The 22,479-nt window shown below is 36.7% G+C and overlaps 1 protein-coding gene across 2 annotated transcripts in view; it reads left to right on the plus strand.

Annotated features, from left to right (window-relative positions):
• The first annotated feature begins 7,486 nt into the window (after window positions 1–7,486).
• The window catches only part of LOC133875368 (probable leucine-rich repeat receptor-like serine/threonine-protein kinase At3g14840), a 30,974-nt gene continuing 15,981 nt past the window's right edge, over window positions 7,487–22,479 (plus strand). For both annotated transcript variants that reach the window (XM_062313482.1, XM_062313483.1), the window contains exons 1-16: window positions 7,487–7,681; window positions 7,956–8,121; window positions 10,251–10,322; window positions 10,442–10,513; window positions 10,589–10,660; window positions 10,744–10,815; window positions 10,988–11,059; window positions 11,175–11,246; window positions 11,341–11,412; window positions 11,497–11,568; window positions 11,664–11,735; window positions 13,066–13,137; window positions 13,535–13,609; window positions 15,558–15,620; window positions 15,706–15,741; window positions 15,886–15,926. In XM_062313482.1, coding sequence (XP_062169466.1) covers window positions 7,594–7,681; window positions 7,956–8,121; window positions 10,251–10,322; window positions 10,442–10,513; window positions 10,589–10,660; window positions 10,744–10,815; window positions 10,988–11,059; window positions 11,175–11,246; window positions 11,341–11,412; window positions 11,497–11,568; window positions 11,664–11,735; window positions 13,066–13,137; window positions 13,535–13,609; window positions 15,558–15,620; window positions 15,706–15,741; window positions 15,886–15,926 — 1,189 coding nt within the window. In that variant the 5' untranslated portion in view covers window positions 7,487–7,593. The remainder of the gene's footprint in view (window positions 7,682–7,955; window positions 8,122–10,250; window positions 10,323–10,441; window positions 10,514–10,588; window positions 10,661–10,743; window positions 10,816–10,987; window positions 11,060–11,174; window positions 11,247–11,340; window positions 11,413–11,496; window positions 11,569–11,663; window positions 11,736–13,065; window positions 13,138–13,534; window positions 13,610–15,557; window positions 15,621–15,705; window positions 15,742–15,885; window positions 15,927–22,479) is intronic.

Raw genomic sequence — 22,479 nt, forward strand, 5'->3', positions numbered from 1 at the left:
CCATTTACTCAAGAGCAATGTCAAAAGCTCATGGCTCTTATCACACCTTCTTTTGAAGTCAGTTCTGCCAATCAAGTAGGCCAATTCCAGAATCACCTTGTTGCCAACATGTCAGGTAGCCCTTTTATGCCCAACACTGCTCCTAACTTTCTTCATTCTGTTTTTTCCTCCATGACTTCTTTCAAAAAGGCCTCAACATCAATTCCTTGCTCCTGGATCTTAGATACAGGAGCTACGGATCATATAATATGTTCTTTCTCACTTTTTACTACTGTTATTGCTTCTGTTTCCAAACTGGTTAAACTACCAAATGGAAATTTTGTTCCAGTTACACACATTGGTACCGTGAGATTATCTTCTACACTCATTCTCACAAATGTTCTATACGTTCCATCTTTCTCTTTTAATCTCATATCTGTTAGCCAACTCACCAAAACTATTTCTTGTTGTTTGTTGTTTTTTGCTAACACTTGTTATATACAGCATCTGCATCCTTGGAAAACGATTGGAGTGGGTAGAGAATCTGGAGGTCTTTTTCACTTACAGTGCACACCTGATTCTTCCATTCCTTGTCTTTCACCTACCACTCACAGTATTTCTGTCACTACTCCAGTTCCTTCCAGTACATGGCATTGCTGGTTGGGACATCTCTCGGATGCTCGCATGAAACTTCTCAGTTCACAACATTCCCACATATCTTTTCAGTCCAATAAATGTTGTAATGTTTGCCCTTTGGCAAAACAACATAGATTAGTCTTTCCCATTAGTCATTCTATTTCTGCTAATCCTTTTGATTTAGTACATTGTGACATTTGGGGTTCATATTCTACTGCATCTCTTACAGGTGCAAAGTATTTTCTTACAATTGTAGATGATTGTACTTGTTATACATGGGTACATTTAATGAATAATAAAGCTCAAGTTCGTTCTCTGTTGTGTTCATTTTTTCAATTGGTTGCTACTCAATTTCAATGTAAGATTAAGTGCATTCGTAGTGATAATGGTGTGGAATTTCAAATGACAGAATTTTTTCAATCTCAAGGAGTTATCCATCAATTGAGTTGTGTTGAAACACCTCAACAAAATTCTGTTGTTGAAAGGAAGCATCAACATCTTTTGAATGTTGCTAGATCTTTACGTTTTCAAGCTCATTTACCTTTATTTTTTTGGGGTGAATGTGTACTCACTGCTGCTTATATCATCAACCGTATTCCCACCCCTATTTTGTCCAACATTTCTCCTTTTGAGAAGCTTTTTCATACCTCTCCTTCTTTTTCTCACTTTCGGATTTTTGGGTGTCTTTGTTTTGCTTCTACCTTAGCTCATCATCGAACTAAATTTGCTCCTCGTGCTAAGTCTTGTATATTCATTGGTTATCCTTTTGGCATCAAAGGTTATAAGGTTTTTGATATTCAAACCAAATCAATCCTTGTTTCCCGCGATGTTATCTTTCATGAAAATGTTTTTCCTTACAAGACATCTCCCTTTCCTCATTCTGATGATATTGTTTCTTCACCTGTTTTGCCTATTCCAGTTTCTATTGATGATTCTGTTTTTCCTCATAATTCAATTTCTCCTATTGTTCCTATTTCTCCTTATACTGATCACATTTCAGAATCTGTACCCATTTCTGATGATCATATTTCAGATTCTGTTCCTATTTCTATTGATGATTCTGTTGATAATGTGATCTCTTCCAATTCTGATGATTTTTCTGCTCCTTGTGATACTCCTATTGCTGTTCCTATTCGACAATCTTCTCGAATTAGACAGAAACCCAATTACTTACATGATTATCACTGTCAGCTGGTGACTTCTTCCTCTACTTCACTGCAGCCATCTTCCAATCTTGCAGATCAGTCTATACAAGGTACCTCTCATGCTCTTTCTTCTGTTTTATCATATGATCGCTTGTCCCCATCTCATAAACATTTTGCCCTATCCATTTCTATTTCTGTTGAGCCTCAATTTTTTCACCAAGCTGTCAAACATGCTTGTTGGCGTGAAGCTATGCAGTCCGAGATAGATGCCTTAGAATCCAATCATACTTGGACTCTCACTCATCTCCCTTCCGGAAAAACACCCATTGGTTGTAAATGGGTGTGTAAGATCAAACATCGAGCTGATGGTTCTGTTGAAAGGTATAAAGCTCGTTTAGTGGCTAAAGGTTTCACTCAATGTGAAGGGTTGGATTATTTTGAAACCTTTTCTCCAGTTGCCAAGATGACAACTGTTCAATGTCTTCTTGCCTTAGCTGCTGTTCACAACTGGAAGCTTCACCAACTTGATGTGAATAATGCATTCTTGCATGGAGACTTGGATGAAGAAGTCTTTATGCAATTGCCACTTGGATTTGCTAGTAAGGGGGAGACTCGGGTATGTAAACTCAACAAGTCTCTTTATGGTTTAAAACAAGCGTCGAGACAATGGTTTTCTAAATTTTCAAATACTTTACTTGTTCATGGATTTATTCAGTCCAAGGCCGACCAATCCTTGTTCACTAAAACCATTGGTCCATCTTTCATTGCTTTATTGGTCTATGTTGATGACATAGTTTTGGCCAGCAATGATTTCAAGGCTATTGATGAGCTTATTGTGTTCCTAAACACTCAGTTCAAGCTTAAGGACTTAGGTCATCTCAAATTTTTTCTTGGTCTTGAGGTAGCCCACAGCAGCAAAAGCATTGCAATTTGTCAACGCAAATTTGCACTTGAAATTCTCAATGATGCAGGTCAATTGGCAGCTAAACCTGCTAAGTTTCCTATGGAACCAAATATTCATTTTTATGCTACTGAGGGTACTTTACTTGAGGATCCTACTGTCTACCACAGGTTAATTGGTAGACTTCTCTACCTTACTACAACTAGGCCAGATTTGACATATTCTATTCATACTCTCAGTCAATTTATGCAGTCTCCTAGGCAGCCTCATATGCAAGCTGCTCTTCGGGACCTTAGATACATCAAATCTGCTCTTGGCCAAGGATTATTTTTTCCTTTTTCCTCAGCTTGTCATCTTAAGGCTTTTTGTGACTCTGATTGGGCTTCTTGTCCGGACACTAGAAGGTCAATCACTGGCTTTTGTGTGTTTCTTGGTTCCTCTTTGATATCATGGAAGTCTAAAAAGCAACACACGGTCTCAAGATCTTCGGCTGAAGCTGAGTACCGTTCAATGGCTGCTGTCACTTGTGAACTCACATGGCTCTTCCAGTTACTCACGAATCTTCATGTCATTCATTCTTCCGCTGCTCTTCTTTTTTGTGACAATAAGGCTGCTCTTCACATTGCAGCCAATCCTGTCTACCACGAACGCACAAAGCATATAGAGATCGATTGACATATTGTGCGTGAGAAGATCCAACAGGGCTTGATCCGAACTTTGCATGTCTCTTCTGCCAACCAGCTTGTAGACATTTTTACAAAGTCCCTTGGTTCTGTTCTTTTCCATTCTTTATTGTCCAAGATGAACGTTATGAATATACATTGTCCATCTTGAGGGGGAGTATTAGATTATATTTTTACACGTGTTAGTTTTTATTTTACACGTGTTGGTTATTTCTGTTTTCTTAGTTATGTAGGTTAGTTCACTCTGTTTTACTACTTGATAATTTAGTATAAGTACTAAAACAGTGAGTTGTAATCTAAGCTTGATCAATACAAATTTACGGAATACATTTCCCACAGTTTCTCTTCTTCTCATTGTTCATATTTCTATTCTTCATTAATCATTCAGTATCAAAAATCCAATACACGTTGTGTGTGATCGCCGAGAAATTTGACGAGAGGAGTGGAAGTGGAGGATTAAATTTCATGTTTTGTGTTTGCTGACTCACATTAGGTGAAAAGTATGGCCCAAAGTTAGTGAAGATATGTCTTAAGCATAGTTAAATGTAAAGGTTTTTTTTTTTTTTTTTTTTTCCAGTTTACTGGAAGAACCCAAAATTCGAACTATAAAGAAAAATCAGAAACAGCTAAAAGGTGCTTATTCTTCACTGGCTTCATGTTGAAAATTGATGATCCCATGTGATATACTATGAGAGGTGCGTATATATGTGTGTAAGTTTGTTTTGGATTTTTTGAGCTGTAGACGTGGGAGTAGAAAGGTTGCGTGGAAGGTCACAGTGAAACATAGCTGTGGGATTGAGCTATAAAGTAAGGTCAAACGGAGCCACGTTTCGTCCATGCACGTAATCCGGTATTTTTTGAACCAATTAATATCATATTCATTTCATCATATCAAAATGACTTTAAACAATACATAAGACATCAGTTTGATAAAAAAGTCATCAAAGCATACACAGAGGCAAGGAGAATTTCGGGACTAGGTGTAGAGGGGACGCTTGTATTCATCAAAGTACTGGTCGCGAGCAAGCAGATGAAGAACTCTATGCTGTGCAACTGTGGCAGAAACAGACGCCCACGAGAGGGAGGAGGATGGCGAGGAGTATCTCGCAAAGGATTTCTCAGTGAGAGTCGGCATTTTCAGCTGGTTCTCGTGATCTCGAACACAGATTCACGGACCACAGTGGCGAGGGAACTCTTGACGTAAATCGGTATTGAATCCAAAAGAAAGCGATGTTTAGACTGGTGTATGTTTAAAAAAAAAAAAAAAAAAAAACTGGCGGTGCAAAAGACCTAATCCAGAATATCTCATGTAGAAATATTTTTCAGTGTAAGCAAACTTTAGACCTTGTAAAGTAAGTTTCAGGTTGATCTACCATGAAAACTTTAGACCTTAGGGTAATCAAGCTTTAATGTTCATTTTGCTCTTGGGAATACTACCCATAGTTCAAAATAATTGGCAACAAGAAATGCTTTGTTTATCGTGCCTAAGACAGAGGAGGATAACAACTCACTCCTCTCCCATGTTTGATGCCGGTATCTGCAGCTATCATGTTTGATGTCGAGATTATGTCATGCTTGGAGTATTTGGAAGTTGTACCATGGTCTGAGGATGAAGAAGAAAACATTAATGAACCTAAGGTCTTGGCAAGAATAAAAACCAGACCTCTTTTGCTTTCGGGCAAGACTTTTTTACTAATGGTTTTTCTCTTAATTTCAAAAAATAAGCTCTCTTGATATTTAAAAGTTTAAATATAATAGAAAATAATAAAAGATAAAATAAAATAATCGTCAAACTGCCTTAATCCAACCTGTGCGCCTAAGAGTTGAAAAAAGAATTTCGCGATGCCTCTTCATTGGGCAAACCATACGGCGTCGTTACGAAGGCAAGCACCCACTATTTTCTATAGTTTATTTTCTTTTTCTTAATCGGCCACCTCTTGACTGAACTCACAACATCGCATTTGCAATCAGCGACATCAAGAAACAGAAGCTCACAAGATTTTAAGGAACAAGCTCTTCTCATTTTAGCTAGCCTAGGAGTAAGGTAAAGATTCGCTTCCAATCTAGTCTCTCTTGGGTGCTTAGTTATGAAAATTTTGACTTTTTGGTTTGATATTTGTTCCAGTTGATTGTAGGAAGCTTCAGATACAACGAGAGAGAGAGAGAGGAAGGTTGATGAATATTTTCAGGTAGATTTGACTTTTTCTTAGAAGATGATGACATGGCCATCGTCAAAAGGATTTTTTTTTTTTTTTTTTTTTTTTTTTTTTTTTTAAATCGTTTAACAACATAAGGGTAAAGTTGGAAGAAATAAGTGTTAAACTGCACATGATGGTCACATGATGGGTTGACCGTCACAATTAACCCCTCTGATCGGCGGAAGGGGCTATATAACTGTAGTAGTTGAATGCTCTATTTTGATCAAGTTGGTAGTTCGTAGAAGTATTTGCAAAAGTTGGTAGTTCATGGGAAAAGGTAATTACCCCTTTGAAATTTTATTATATAGCTTAAAAATTGGGTTTATTACTTAAAAAGATATGTAAGTAAAAATTAGTTTGTTTGGTAAAAACAATATTAAAGCATTTTTTTCATATTATCTTTTTGCTCTAAAAAATTTTCAAAATTACGTTTTGACATAAACTTAAAAATGATGTTTTTTCAAAAAATAAAAAAATAAAAAACTCCCAAAATTACGTTTTGACATAAACTTAAAAATGATGTTTTTTCAAAAAAAAAAAAATTCACATCATTTTAGATATATTTTTTTTCTAAAAAAAAAAATCTTATAATAAGCTAACAGCGACATATAAGGCTAAGGAATTTCCGAAAGGAAACATGGACCCATCAAAGGCTGCCCCCCTCAAATTGTGCAAAAATAAAAAATTTGAGGAGAATTATCAACGCTAGCTAGCTAGCTTTAGGTTGAGCAACATCATCAATAAAGTTACACGCAGTGGCGGAGACAAACACCCTAAATGGTTGAGAATTTTTTTTTTTTTTTTTTTTTTTTTTTTTTTTTTTACAGATATTTTTTTTTAAAACAAATTATATTAAGAAAGAGAAAAAAAAATTTTGATGCTATGCCCGCCCCCCCCGCTGATAATAGAAGGGAAAAAAAAAATTACATTTACATGAAAAAACCAACCGTCACAGAAAATTTTATCAAAAAAATAAAAAACCAACGACAATCAACTTTAGAACTCCTGTATAGAAAAACCAATCATCAGAAGCCAAGAACACAAATCTTCTTCTTTGGCCTCCAGCATCTCCGCCTCCCCCTCGCCCCTCGGCAATCTCTCGCAGACTCACACCGTAAGCTGTAAGCAGCCAGCCTTATCCTTCTACATTTTTATTTATTTATTTATTATTTTTTTCTAGTACCGAGCCGCGGATGAGTTATTCTCTTTATAGTTTCTTCATTTGTTTGTTTGTTTTTTTTTTTTTTTTTTTCTTCAAGATAAGGATGAAATATGTGGTTGACAACTTCTTGTCATTTTGTCCAGCTTTCTAACTAATCTTGACTTTTCAACGTTGATAGGTTGCCTTTTCAATTTTTTATTTATTTATTTATTTATTTGACATATCTGACTTTTCAGAATTTTATTTTTATTTATTTATTTTTTCTTTTTGTTTTGTTGACTTATCTGACATTTCAGATTTTTTTTTTTCTTTTCCTTTTTGTTTTGTTTACTTCAAATTTTTGACAAGCTTCAATTCAGATTTGATACTTAATGATTTTGTTTCTCTAAGAACGCATAGAATGCAATTTTACATACTTTGTATTTTGTATCTTCTTTTTTGTATTAGTGCCTATATGTTAACTGATATATCAATTTGACATATATTTATGGAGTTTGATAGCTACATTTTTTGTGATACATATATTATGTTATAATTTATATTTTGAATTGTAATTACCATACTTTTATGTATTATAATAAAAATATAGTATATAAAAAGAACAAAAAAAATTATTTATTATTATATTTTATTATTTTAATTTCGTCCTTATTAAGATAGATTCCTGGCTCGACCACCAGTTCCATGACACATACGTTCCATGCATTAAATAGAGCATCAATCAAGTTTATAGTTTACTTGACTTTATATATCATTCGATCTCAAACCAAAACCACAATTACTTACTCCCTTCTTTCCTCACTGCTTTCATCTCTCTCTCTCTCTCTCTCTCCAAACTCCTTCGGCCACCATTTTTGGGTGGGTAGCTGAAGGTATTTTACTTGCCAAAATGAAGATGTTCCTTGTTCCAATATTAATTCTCCTTGCTTCAACTCTCTCCTTTTCCTTCGCAGCCGCTAGATTGCCGGATTCTGAAGGTATGTACATATATATATGCTCACCACACAGATGTATATATGATCTTTAAATTTTATTTTCTTGCCTTTATTTGTTACCTGAATAAATCATATATGGTTTCATGGTGATCGACCGATGCAATTAATTCAAGTATTTTCATCAGGAAAACGTGCAAATTTTGATGGGTGGCATTGATTAGCCTTTTAATTCCTTTTTCCACTTGACAATTAGTTTGCTTAATTAATGTAGCGCTGATTTGATCACTTGTACGTGTTGATTTTCTAACTTCTGCAGTGCAAGCTTTAAGTGACATAGCGAAGAGTTTAGGGAAGACGGACTGGAATTTCAGCGTAGATCCATGCACTGGAGACTCTGGATGGTTCAACTCACCACAAGATTTATTCGCGAATAATCTTACCTGCAACTGCTCCAGTGGAACTGAGTGCCACGTTGTCAGCATGTATGTCATTTCTCTCTCGTATATACACATACGCATCCACAGACATATATATATACATATATATGTTTCACTGAGATTGTTTTTTACACACATTTTTCCGTATATATCTCGTCTACATGCATCTTTAATGAAAATGCATTACTAATAATGGGAAATATTTACAAAAACTCAAAAGTTCTTAGAGTATGCCTAAAAAATAATTTACTGCAAATACTAAATTTCGTATACTGAGTTAAAAGATTTTGATAGTGTGTTACTAACTTAAATAGACTAGAATACGTATCATAATTTGATTAACTTTAACCTGTCACGCTATCAAAAATTTGTTAAATAAGTGAATGATATTTAATTATAAAATATAAATTATTTTTTTTAAAATATCTTAGAGACCTCTAAATTTATTTCTATAGAAAAAGTTAATTAATTATTTCAATCGAACAATTTTGCAATTGTTTTCCTTTTATCTTTAACTTTGGCCGTCCAAAAATATCCTAAATGAGTGCTGAGGACCACATCTTTTAGTCGCATTCATACTTTTGTCAAATTGTAGATGGAGATAACGTATTAAATGGGTGTTGATGGCCACGTCTTTTTTATTTTTTCCTCATTTACTCTGCTTTTAAAAAATAAAATTAAAAAAAATATTATTTTCAAAATATTTTTAGTGACCTCATTAAATTTTACAAGTAAAAATAGTTAAAATTCACTTTTTTCTATTTTAATTATTCACATTTTTAAAGTACTCACAATAGCCTCACTATTTTAACTATGCGTTATCATTATTTTATTTAATTAATATTTTTCAAAATAGAAGTCTTATGTGATGCATGAGATAAAAATAATAATAATAATAATAATAATAATAATAACAATTTTTTTTTTATTTTTTTTATTTTTTATTTTTTTTTATATAGATTTGATGAGTGAACAGTACACACTAGTGTTAGTGAGATTTCTAGAGAGCCATTTTGAACATTTTCGCCAAATTAACTCACCAAAATAACTACTAAAAGTGCTCTTATTAACTCTCTGTGCAAACCCATCTCGTTGGCATTAACTAATGCACAAAAATTGTATACAGTATTCTTTAATTTTCAAGTCGTCATCAACATTGTTCTTTTCATTGGAGAGTTGTTCAGACTTTGTTGTATACAGTTAGTTTTTTTTTTTTTTTTTTTTTTTTTTAAGGACTAATGCTATGCATAGAGAGACGGAGTTAGGGTGGCAGTATAGGTCAAAGCCCAAGTTTGTTTGCAAAAATAATTTAACAACGAATAATTTGAATTTCAACTTATTTAGTCCCTTTTTATTATAAATTTGGGCGATAGGGGATATTGATTGTAGTACTAAGTACTTCTTTGCAAGCTCTAATATGATCAGAGTTATAAGTAAGCATCTCCTGTATCATATAAGCAACGCCAAATCCCTCTAGAGTCCAAACCTCCATTTTTCCTACCCGTTCATGTCCTCCTTGTACGTTTAGCCCTTCCTTTAAAGGGTTAAACAAATTTATCGGGTTATTAAATTAACCTTTTAGTTTTTATTATAAAACAAACGTTAAAAAATATTTTGAGAATTATTTTCGAAAGTGTTAGCCAAACACCAAAAAATCACAAATTTCTTTGAAAATGTTTTCAGTCTAAAATATTTTCCATCAAAAAAGATTTTACATTGAAAGAAATGTAGCCTTCTATATATTCTTATTCTTAATCTTAGCCAAATTACTTAATCTAGATCAGGTTAATTAGATTGATTGCATGGAATGGAATAATTACATTCATTTCTCATATTATGAGTCATTTTTTTTTTAAAAAAAAAAGAAAAAGAAAAAAAAAAAATTAGGCACACACTTGCATTCATGATACTTTTTAGTTGTATTTCACAGAGAAAGCACTCACCCCTGGGTGAAAATAAACTGAAAAAATAATTTGATTAGAAAAAAGTTGCAGTTTGTATTAGATTTCTCCTCTTTGAAGGGGAAAAGTACAATTTGATTAGAAAAAAGTTCTTTAGGTTCCTTTAGCCTTTAACGACCCAAGATCTTATTGTCATATATGTATTCATATGTATATATATTGAGAAAGTTACGCCCGGTAACTAAAAAACCCCACTCTCTATTGGATGTACAGAATTCTCCAAGGACAAAATCTTTCCGGCACACTCCCACCAGATTTGACCGGGTTGCCTTCCCTCCAACTAATGTAACTACTTCACTTTCTTGTACTCATAACATAGGTGCATTGATGTTGTACGTAGTTTAATTTCTTTCATCAACTGACTTTCCTGTAAACTCATCTCTCTATTTCCTTCCTCATGTCAGTGACCTCACCCGCAACTACCTTAACGGTTCAATCCCTCCGGGATGGGGTTCTTCCACGCAGCTGGTCAACATGTACTCTCTCTCTCTCTCTCACACACAAATTCTTTAATGAAGGATGATTTTAATTACGTAAAGGTCTTATTGCAGTTCCCTTCTTGGAAACCGGTTAACGGGTTCTATCCCCAAAGAGCTGGCAAACATCCCAACTCTCAAAAACTTGTGAGTTCTTATCACCCATTTGTTTCTATTTGTGATATTTTTTAGAGGTCTGTTATCAAGGAATTCGGTTTTATTATTTGTAGTACGGTGGAGTTCAATCAGCTTTCCGGAAATCTTCCTCCAGAGCTTGGCAATATGTCCTCCATAGAAAGATTGTAAGACGATTTTTGAATATTCTCTCTTACAGGAATCTTATCTCTTTTTATTTGGTTTGAGAATTAATTGGATTGGCTTTTTCTATTGAACAATGTGGAATCCTGATGCGGATATCTCAATTGGTTTTCTCTTACTTATGTGTTGTTGTTGATGATGATGATGTTGTTATAGTCTCCTCAGCTCGAATAATTTTACTGGGGAGCTGCCTGATTCATTTGCAGGGCTGATTACATTGAAGGACTTGTAAGCTACTATTTCTTTCTTTCCGTATCAGATTTTTCATATGCTTGCAATTAGTTATTAATTCTTTTTCTTTTCTTTTCTTTTTTATTCCTTTTGTCCATTCAACGTAATGCAGTCGGATCAGCGACAATCAATTTTCTGGAAAGATACCCAATTATATTGGAGACTGGAAAAACCTTACAAAACTGTGAGAGCTTTGTTCCTTTTTCTTTTTTAATTGTGTTTAAGGATTTTGGCTGTTATGTGTTATCCCTCATTAAATCAAAATTTGGCAACAACAGAGTGATCCAAGCAAGTGGTTTGAACGGGCCAATTCCTCCTGGCATTGCTTTTTTGGAAAACTTAACAGACTTGTCAGTATCGATCTTCTATTTCACAGCATTTTTAGATGGAATAGCATTTGAATTACTTGGTTCTTTGTTGAATTTGATATGCAGGAGAATTAGTGACTTGAATGGATCTGAAGAATCTTTTCCACCACTTAATAATCTGAAACAGTTGGAAACACTGTAAGTTAAATGTGTCAAAGACATGATTTTTCCAAAGTACCCATCCTTATGGCTACTCGAGTTTACATAGATACATACATTTAATTTTATTACAGGATATTGAGGAGTTGCAATATCACTGGTCGACTACCTGAATATCTCGGGAATAGGACAACGTTGAATACCTTGTTAGTATAGTACCCACTTTTTCCTCCCTTTTCTGTTTGCTGATATTTCAAAAATTCTCTTGAAAATGCTTTTATGATAATTTATGGATCATTCAGTATTCTTGCATGGCTCAGAATTCCTTTTCTTCTCCTTGTGTTGATTGACATAACTGTCTTAGGTGGCATTCTTGATATGGAATTTGTCATTTTTTTTTTGTTTCTAGATAATACTAAGGAAAGAAATTTTGTACCTAGAATTTATGAGTTAAAAGATTCATTTTCTTTTCTTCCCCTAGCTCTATTGAACACATTGCTTTTTCTACATAGAGGGTAACATGTTAGGGTTATATTTAAGGAAATGAGTGTAGGTAAGCTGAAATGAGCTAAATAGTACTGAATATTAGATGAGGGCTCTTAGAAGGCCCGATCTCTCAAAAGGGGAAACAATTACAATCAATTTTCTTGTCTACCTTTTCCTTCCTTTCTCCTCTCTTAAATAGGTGATTCGGTTAGAATATATTCTAACCGAATCCCAGTTATTTTCCCTCTCTTTTAACAGCTGCTAATACTTGAAATACAGAAAATAAAAGATGCGCCTAGAAGCATCTCGATCTGTTACACCAACAGATCGTTCAGGGCTATAACAGTAAATTAACATAACTGAGGAATCCTTCTAGAAGATGGAATATATCCCATCTGCTACCCAGATCCATATCTCCTCCTTGGGTTGTGATGCCATATAGCCCATCCTCCCAGCAGGCCCATAACATAACATTTCTAATCCAACAATATTTCTGTCATTTTTTTTTTCTTCTCTTATTCACCTTTTGCCAGTCGATGAAGCCTTTTAGGCATTGAACATGACTGTCTTTGACGGGGCCAACTGTGTTATTTGGTGCACTTGAGAAAACTAATTGAGACACCCTTTTTTTCTTTTCTTTCTTTTTTTTTTTTCTTTTTTTTTAATGTCATTTTCTTGGTGGATTCTCTCCCTTTTTGCCTTTTCTTTAGTCCATCTTGAAATCATCATTCCAATACTCATTTAGAGGCTTGTTGTTTGAACTACCCCAGCCAATAGTGCATAAAACCTAGTTGGCCTAATTAACACTATAAAGTTGAAATGTGAGCAAATCATCTGACTGCTCAATTGTGTGCACAAGTGTATGTTTCTTTTTACGTATATGTCTTAGAAAATGAATTTCTTATATAAAGACGATTGCTTTTTCTTGTTTTGATAACTTCAATATGTTGTTTCTTTTGAGCATTTTTTTTTTTTTTTTTTTCAGAAAACGACTGATTTCTTAGGGTGCTATTTGTTTTCTAATTCATTTAATTATAATTTTTCCTGCAGAGATCTCAGCTTTAACAAACTAAGTGGAGAAATCCCAAGGAACTTTTCCGGTCTCGAAAAGCTAAAGTTCATGTATGCATTTTAAGTTACATGTATAATTTCATATATCAAATTGCATACGACCATTTATGTAAAGCTTAGAGGCACTGTCTGATCATTACCTCATTAGTGGGTATATATGAAAAAGAAATAGTTTAATCGCCTGATCAATTAGGCAATATCCAATTTTATTAACTGGATTACTCCTAGATTCTGGCCTACTTGCCAACACTCCTACCCTTACTTGCTAGAGTAGGGATGCCAATTTCATGTAATTTGTCATTGTTAGTATGAAATCATCCAAAGCATAAATATTTATTTAGCCATTGGATGTGTTAAAGATTTGAATCCTCAAGGACAGGTTTACCTGATGATCTGTAATGCACAAATTACATAATGATACTGAATTGTTAATATTGATTTTGTTCAGATATTTAACCGGCAACTTGCTAACTGGAGAAGTGCCTCGTTGGATGTGGACTGAAGGGAGCGGCAACCGCAACATGTAAGCTTCTCTGCCAAATTCTATATATTCAATTTGATAACCAAATATGTTGACGTATTTTTTTTTTATCCTAATCATTATGTAGTATTTCATTAATAATGAAAATCGTGCCTCTTACCTTGTTGACTCTTTTCTAGAACTTTATTTGCCTTTATGACTCAGTCAGTTTTACTTCAACTGAACAAATTGTATATGTGTATGACCTTTGGTAATATGTAGTTACTTGCATGCTTTTATAGCACTTACTCTATTTGATTAGTCTGAATGTCAAAATGTGAAGAAAATTTGACGCATTTAATTAGGGTTGGCAATTTTTGACACGACCCGCGAACCCGGCACGAACACGACACGAAAAAACCGGGTTTGGGTTTATTATAATCGGGTCGACCCGATTACGACCCGGTTATAATCGTGTTGGCGGGTCAACCCGCGGGTTGACCCGCCAACACGATTATAACCCGGCTAAAAAAAAAAAAGAAAAAGAAAGATGAAACCTAGCCAGTACTCAGTAACGCCGCACACTTTCATTTTTCACTTTCCTTCGTTCGTTCAGTTCGACTCTCCGAGACTCCGAATCAGTCGGTCACCCGCCGTTCACGCAACCACGTCCACGAGCCCATGACGGCGACGACGCCTCCCAGAGTCACACACAGCCACGGCGCCTCACAGTCACGGTTTGTGCTTCAGCCGGTCAGCCTTTCAGGCCCTTCAGACTCACAGTTCGGTGACTTCGGTAATTCAGTTCACAGTTTGTTGATTTTGGGTTCAAATTGCTGTGGGTTCTTTGTGATTTTCGGTTTCTAGTTCTTTGGAGTTGTTGATTTTGGGTTCAAATTGTTGTGAGTTGTAACTATGATTTAACTATTTAAGGTGGTTCATGGTTGGTCCTTTGTTGTGGGTTGAGAATGGCTGAATGGGTGGAGAAATTTTTGGGGTTTTTTCTTGTTTTCAGTTGGGGAACCGAATGGGTTGAAGCCTTGAAGGGGTTTTTTCCTGTTTTGCTTAGAAATTTCTTTGGGTTGTTCCTCTTACAGTCTTACCCATAATGGCCGAATGTGAATTTTTTTTTTCTTTCAGTTCTCTTGTTTTTCGGTTGAGCTACCGATCGTTGCTTCTCTTCTGGTTTCGGTGCCTTCTTGCAGAAAAAGTCTGCCGGGTCGTGTACGGGTAACACGATTTGGAAGTGGGTCGTGTTCGGGTTCCATAATCCAACCCGATTAATAATCGGGTCGGGTTCGTGTTGAACCCGATTATGTAATCGGGTTAGTCGGGTCGACACGAACCCGACCCGCCGACCCGAATGGCCAACCCTACATTTAATATTAATCTTAATCATTAGAAAAGTGACATGAGCAAAAACAGTATGCGTCTTTAGGGAGTAATTTACTGAAACCTGTTAGATACTTCATTAATCAATTGTGAAAATGAGGGACTGAAAGCATATCTGAAGGAAATAATGTATTGCTTACAAGTTTTAATCATCTCCAAGAATTTCTACTGCTGAGAGTTCCCAACTGTTTCTACTCTCCTTGATTTTACTTCCAGGGGATTTTTATGAAATATATCAAAAATGGCATCCCAACTTCAAAAATGGGATCCATAGAATATGCATTCTCAATGGCATCCACTATTCTGGTATTTGTTTATAGGATTGTTAGCAACAAAATAAGACTATAAGGAGGATGATCATTTTAGGCAGTATTTGCTTAGCTTATGATAATTGATTAGCTGCTAATCCCCTGAGTGGTGGAAAGAGCTTGTCATTTTTCTGCATAAGTTCAGTTGTAAGTTTAATCTCTTGGATTGTATAGACTGAAGTGTGAGAACAATTAAATCTGGATATTATCATCTCTTCCAAGTACATAATGTACTGTCATGTACAATAAAAATTTTCTGGTCATGCTACATTATGGAAGATATTGAATCATATTGCTTCTTTTGTGTGCAGTGATCTTTCATATAACAAATTTACGTTTGGGGAATCTGAGTTGTCAAATTGTCTACATAGTTTGTAAGACTTTCTTCTAAGCATGTTTTGTCTGAATGCAAGCGCTCATGGGCATATTCACTAAACTTTTTTCTGTTATTTTCTGCAGGAACTTGTTTGCAAGCTCTTTGATTGGCAATAACTCGTAAGTATCAACTTCATCTATCAAAAGTATGCATCACAAAATTTTCTGATATTAACTTTCTTGTGTATTGCCTTGATATGAGTAAACATAAATCCACTTTTGATGCTAATAATAACTTGTTTTGGACCTCGATTTTTCCAACAGTGGCATGGTTCCATGTTTGAAACGTTGTATCGATCAAAGCAGTAAGTTGAAATGCCTTATATTTCCTAAAGATTGTTATATTCTCATGATTACCTTTGTTCAATAGTGTACCGACCTGGTTTGCTTTTCCTTGTCTTGGCTGAGAGGGGGTGGGGGGTGATTGGGACATTTATAGCCAAAACTTTTATAATAGTCGTGCAATTTCTAATGAATAATAGACTGTTCAGGTAGACCTTATAATTACGAATAAGCATAAAAGATTGTATAAAATCAAAAACTGAAGGAAAAAACTTGATGAAATATAATGTGATGAAATTTTTTTCTAATATTGTAGTGTTTTGACCAAGCGATAAAACCTCAACAGCTGGGGGTGGATTTCTCTAGGTGTTATTTTATTTTTTTATTATTTGGAGTATACAAGAGAAGTGTTTAAGAAGGAAAAGAAAAAAGAATAAGAAAATCATTAAAGCTAATCACAAAGGGAGCTAGGAAAGCAGCAGTGCAAGAGAACAAAGAAAAGAAAAAGATAGTTATAAGCTCCTCAATCGTCCTTTCTTTGTTCTCAAAGTTTATATCATTTTGTTCCCTCCACAAGCACCACAAAAGGCAAGAAGGAACTATCTTCTACATGACAGCACTTCAAGAGCGACTACCCGTCCACTAGCAAGCGAATAAATCTCCCACCCGAAGAGGCATAATTCAAGAAAACTTAAGTGGCTGAGATAGCATTCAATAAGGTGCGTGCAATCTCACAATGGAGAAGAATGTGATGCACAAACTCCTCATTCACTTTGCACATACAATACCTATAAATTACAATGACATTCTTCTTTCTAAGATTATCCAAGGTAAGGATCTTCCCTAGCATTGCCGACCAAGCAAAAAAAGTCACTGTCAAAGGAACCTTGGTCCGCCAAATACTTTTCCCAGGGAAAGGATCTTCCTCTTTGCAAGCAAAGACCTTATAGAAAGATCTAACATCAAACTTCCCTTTGTGAGAAGGAGTCCAGCAAAGCTTGTCTTCCCCTTCACTTCTCACTCTTCACCTAAGCAGGTGATCTTTGAACTCTTCACCTAAACCTCCCTATAAAAAATCTCAATGGAGCTTCTCTATACGATTTGCCACACAAGCAGTAATAGGGAAAAGAGACAAGAAGTATGTGGGAATATTAGAAATAGTGCTCTTTATAAAGGTAACTCTACCACCCTTGGACAGATACATCCGCTTCCAACTGGCCGGCCAACAGCCTTTCAATCTTTCCAACAATACCATCCCAAATAGACTTGATCTTAAAAGAGACCCTAAACAGAAGACCAAGATACTCTAAAAGTAAAGAGGAAACCCCATAACCCAAGATACTAGCCAATCCATCCACATTATCCACACAACCCATAGGAACCAAAATAGACTTTGCCAAATTAATCTTTAAACTTGAGACAGTTTCAAAGGACAAGAACAAGACACGTAGATAGCGAAGATGGTCAGGATTATCCCCACAAAAAAACCAAAATATCATTCGCGAACAATAGATGAGAAATGTTAACCACCTCAAAGTTTCTAGATCCAACAAAGAAGTCTGATGGAAGACCTTTATGAACAATATCAATGAGCAACTTACGTAGAGCCTCCATAACAATGACAAACATAAGAGGAGACAAAGGATCACCCTATCTTTGCCCACAAGAGCTACTAAAGAAACCAAATGGAGTGCCATTCACCAAAATGGAGAAACACACCGAAGAGATGTAGTGCGCTATCCAAGAACACCATTTCTCCCCAAAACCACATCTTCTCAACCTATACAATTAAAAATCAAAATGAATTTGGTGGGTTCAATACTTGATGGGTCTCTTTCTTCTATATATAAGCCACATGTGATGCGTGACTGCCATTAATCGTGAGGCTTGTGAAATTTCAAAAGGATTAGTTATTTGAAGTCTTGGCTTTCGAGTAATGGAGAGGTGGTGTTTTGTTGGGGCAAAAATTTTTGTGGTCTTGGTGGTAAGATTGGAAGAAAGGAGGAGATTCTCTGGCTTGGTTCTTTTAGGAACTCAGAGCAAAGTTTGGTTTGCTTCGACAATGGATAATTTGCTATGGTACCCAAGGGATAACGAGTTTGTCAAGTCTTTTAGGAAGGGGTCGAAGGTTCTCATTGTTAGGAAAGGTGGTAATCTAACTTTTAGGTACCTTGAGGTGGTAATCTTTGCTGTGGGTGGCCGGAGAGGGATCATTTTCATTCCTAAAGGTCGTAAAGGGCTAGCTGGAGCCATTTCACCACTGAGTTCAATAAGCTTAGTGCTTTCTTCGAAGCTTCGGTTGGGTCTGGGCTGGTTGCTCCAGCATCGTTGTTGAAAAAGTTTGAGAAATTGGTGGAACCAAGGCTTGTTCAGAGTTGTGCTATTACTGGAGGGTCTGGTTCTTTTGGCAAAGCTGATGCACCTTCTTTTGCGAAGGTTCTATGCTCAGCAACTAGCCTCTCAAAGGTGGAGAAGACGATGATGCGATCAATGGAACAATTGGGTAAGGACCGCTGTGCTGCAGAGAATGTGATGGGTCTATCTCTGTCTGGCGTTCAGTCTGGCTCTACTGCTCGAGGCAAGCTTGCTTGCCATTTTGGCGATAAACTCACAGGAGAGGGTAAGCTGACAGGAAAGTAGGTGTCGCATCCTCCTCTTTGGGAGTGGAAGTGCCAGCTCGTGAAGTTAAAGGCTGAAGTAGACCAAGCTCTAATTAGTGTTTGTGAAAGGCTTGAATTGTATGGTTTTGGCTTTAAGCCCAAAGTTGCTTGGCACAAGAAGAGGAGAAAGAGTTGGGCTTAGAAGAACCCTAAGCCTAACTCACACGTCTTGAAGCCTGGAGAGTCTCTAGGTTTTGCGTTGTCGGTTGTGCTTTCGGTGGAAGGCTTGGCTCCGGCGATGGGGTCTGTTGGGTCGTCTTTGGCAAGGTTAGAGGCTGTTGATGGCTTGGTTTCTGTCTCAACGACCTCGTTTTCTAGAGTTTCTATTCTGATGAACCCGTCTATCGGTATGTATGCCGACTCTTGTCCTTAACCCGAGTTGTTTTCAGGGCCAAAACCTAACGAATGTGCTACCGGCGGAAGGCTTGGTTCTAGTGAAGGGGTTTGGTGGTGTTGGGGTGGTTGGGTCACCTCTGGCAAATGTTGACGGCTCTCCTCCTCCCCCTGCCATTCCTATACCGGTGAACTCTTATTCTCAGCTAGAGCTTCTTCTAGGTGAGATCATTTCGCTCTTCAACCTCTGTCGGAGATAGCCTTGGGTCTAGAAGTGCCTTTGGTTTCTGGCAAAAAAGCCTTGGTGGTCTCTGGTGAAGCTGTGGTTGTTTGGGCTGGGTTGGATTCCTCGGGTGCATATCCCTGTGGTGATGTACCTTGTGCTGTGCAGCATGTACCCATTCTTAATCCTCAGAGCTCTCCGGAGGATTCTTTGGTGGTTGTCCCGTCTACTCCCACCTCTCCCTCTTCTTTTTGCTTGTGGCTAAGGAGTTGTATAGAATTAGATTTGTTTCTAGAGGAGGAGCCCACTCCATTGTCTTGCTGTCCAGTAGACAAGTTTAGGTGGAAATCTAGAAAGAGGTCTCCAGATTGGGTATTGCAGTTGGTTCAAGAGTCTAGTCACTTTGTGGGGCTTTCATGTGATGGTTTCGGAGGACGGATTTCGGCCTTGTATGAAGATAAAGTAGCCAGAAATGATGAGAAGGAAGCAGGTCCTAGCCTGAATTTGGGAAACAAAGGTACGAGGGAAATGAACATGTTAGCCTGTTATGTTAATTATGACTCTCATTGTGGTAGTACTTCTCATGGCAGGAACAAAGGGAGGGTGCATAGACGTTTGTTATGAAGCCCAAAATTCTTTCATGGAATGTTAGAGGGTTAAACGAGGGTGGCAAGCAGTTGAAAGTCAGAAATCTCATTAGGCATTGAAAGGCGAACATTATTTGCTTGAAAGAAACTAAGCTGGAGTTTATATGTAACAACGTAGTGAGAAGTTTGTGAGGTTGTGACTTTGTTGATTGGTGTTATTTAGCCTCTTGTTGTTGCCTGCTCTTTTAAAAGCGTAGTTGATGACTTTTCTTGGGCTTTCACCGGGGTCTATACTCTTAATGATGACATTATTAGAAGGTATCTCTAGGATGAGTTGGCTGGCCTTATTTCTTGGTGGGAGGTGCCTTGGTGTATTGGGGGTGATTTCAATGTCACTCGTTTTCTTGTTGAAAGATCGAGAGATGTTCGCTTTAGCATCGCTATGATGGAGTTTTCTGACTTTATTTATGAGCAGGGTCTTATGGATCTTCCCCCTGCAAAAGGGTTGTTTATGTGGCCCAATAATCAAGATATCTCCTATTGGTCTTGTATTGATAGGTTTCTTGTTTCTCCAGATTGGGAAGTCAAGTTTCCTAGCCTTTTCCAGATAAGGCTTCATAGATTGTGCTTTGATCATTTCCCTATTCCCCTTGATTGTGGTGGTATTCAATAGGGTTTTGGGCTATTCAAGTTTGAGAATATGTGGTTAAAGGTTGATGGGTTTGTGGATAGGGTGAGACATTGGTGGTCGTCTTATCGTTTTCAAGGCTCTCCTAACTTCATCTTTGCTCAAAAGCTTAAGGTTGATCTTAAGAGGGGGAACGAGCAGGAGTTTGGTAACGTGGAGGCTATTAAACAAGCTCAAATGGAAGAGTTGAGTGCTCTTGACATATTAGAGGAAGAACTTGGTTTAGGTTTAGAAGAGAAGGTGTGGAAATGTTTGGTTATTAGAGATCTAGAAACTATTCTTCAAGAGGAGATCAATTGGAGACAAAAGTTTAGGATTCTCTGGCTTAAAGAGGGAGATAAATGCATTGAATATTTTCATTGGGTAGCCAACTCGAAACTCGAATACGAGGTCCAATGCCATCGAGTCTCTCTCTGTCAACGGCTCTGTTTCTTCCGATCAACCAATTATTAGGGATTATGTTGCTTAGTTCTATGAGACCTTATTTATTGAACCATTTAGTTGGCGGCTAAGGTTGGATGGCCTTGCTTTCAACTCTTTATAGATGCAGTGGAGGCCTCTTTGTTAGAGCTTTCTTTTGAGGAAAGTGAGGTTTTAGTGGTGGTTTAAGGCATGAATAGAGATAAGGCTCCAGGTCCTGAAGGGATGTGATCAAGATTGATATCATGGGAGTTTGATATGATCATAGGCCTTCTCCTAGTTGACATGATCATAAGCCTTCTCAATATCCAACTTGCATAACAACCCTGGTTCAACGGATTTGATACAACTATTCAAACACTTATTTACTATAAGAACTGAATCAAGGATTTTCCTACCTTTCACAAAAGCATTATAAGGTTTTGAGATAACCTTCTCCACAACCCTTCTCAGTCTATTTACAAAAACTTTAGCAATGATCTTGTAAACTCTACTTACGAGACTAATAGGCCAAAAATCTTAAAGATCCAAAGCCCTAGGCTTCTTCGGAATTAGAGCAATAAAAGTGGTAGTAAGGCTTTTGACAAACTTGATATGAGCGGGAAAGTATTGGAAAACCCCCACGATACAAGTCTTGATCACATCCCAACAGTTTTGAAAGAACGCGATAGAGAACCCCATCAGGACTTGGAGCCTTATCTCGATTCGTGCCTTTAACCATCTCTAAGACCTCCATTTCCTCAAAAGAATGTTCTAATGAAAAGGCCTCCACTGCATCCAAAGAGTTGAAAGCGAGGTCATCCAACTCAGGTCGTCAACTATACGGATATGCAAATAAGGTCTAATAGAACTGAGCATCATCATCCCTAATAACCAGTTGATCGGAAGAAACCAAGCCGTTGACAGAGAGATACTCTATGGAATTGAACCTCCTATTCGAGTCGGCTACCCGGTGAAAACATTTGGTACATTTGGCTCCAACTAATCTCCTCCTAAAGAATAGAATATTCCAGATCTCTAAAGACTAAACATTTCCTCACCTTCTCTTTAGGAGCTAAACCATGTTCTTCCTCCAATCTGTCAAGAGCACTAAACTCTTCCGTACGAGCTTTTTTAAGAGTCTCCACATTACCAAACTTCTGCTCGTTCCACCTCTTAAGATCAACCTTTAATGCCTTAAGCTTTTGAGCGAAAATGAAGCTAGGAGAGCCTTGAAATTGATAAGACGACCACCAAAGTCTCACTTTATCCACAAACCCATCAGCCTTAAACCACATATTCTCAAACTTGAACGGTCTATAACCCCATTGACTACCACCACAATCAAGGAGAATAGTGTGACAACCCATTTTTTTTTTTTTTTTATAAAAAATGGAATCACCATTTTTTTAAGCCAACTCAATGTACGCATCTCATAATATGTACCTAACACATCAGAGATAACAAACATTGCAACGAAAACTGTATTTCATAACTAAGATTAGTAAATGCAACATCAGAGCCATACATATGTCTATCTGTGTAAGACTTAAATAAAATATTAATTACATTAAAGAATGACTATACAAAATATGTGTCACATGCGACACAAGCCATATACAAAAGTTTATACAAAATATGAACTATCCTTAAGTCCGACACATACAACCGTTGCAATAAGCTTTA

The sequence above is a fragment of the Alnus glutinosa genome, chromosome 8, assembly GCF_958979055.1.
Source record: "Alnus glutinosa chromosome 8, dhAlnGlut1.1, whole genome shotgun sequence".
In the NCBI taxonomy this organism is placed as follows: domain Eukaryota; kingdom Viridiplantae; phylum Streptophyta; class Magnoliopsida; order Fagales; family Betulaceae; genus Alnus; species Alnus glutinosa.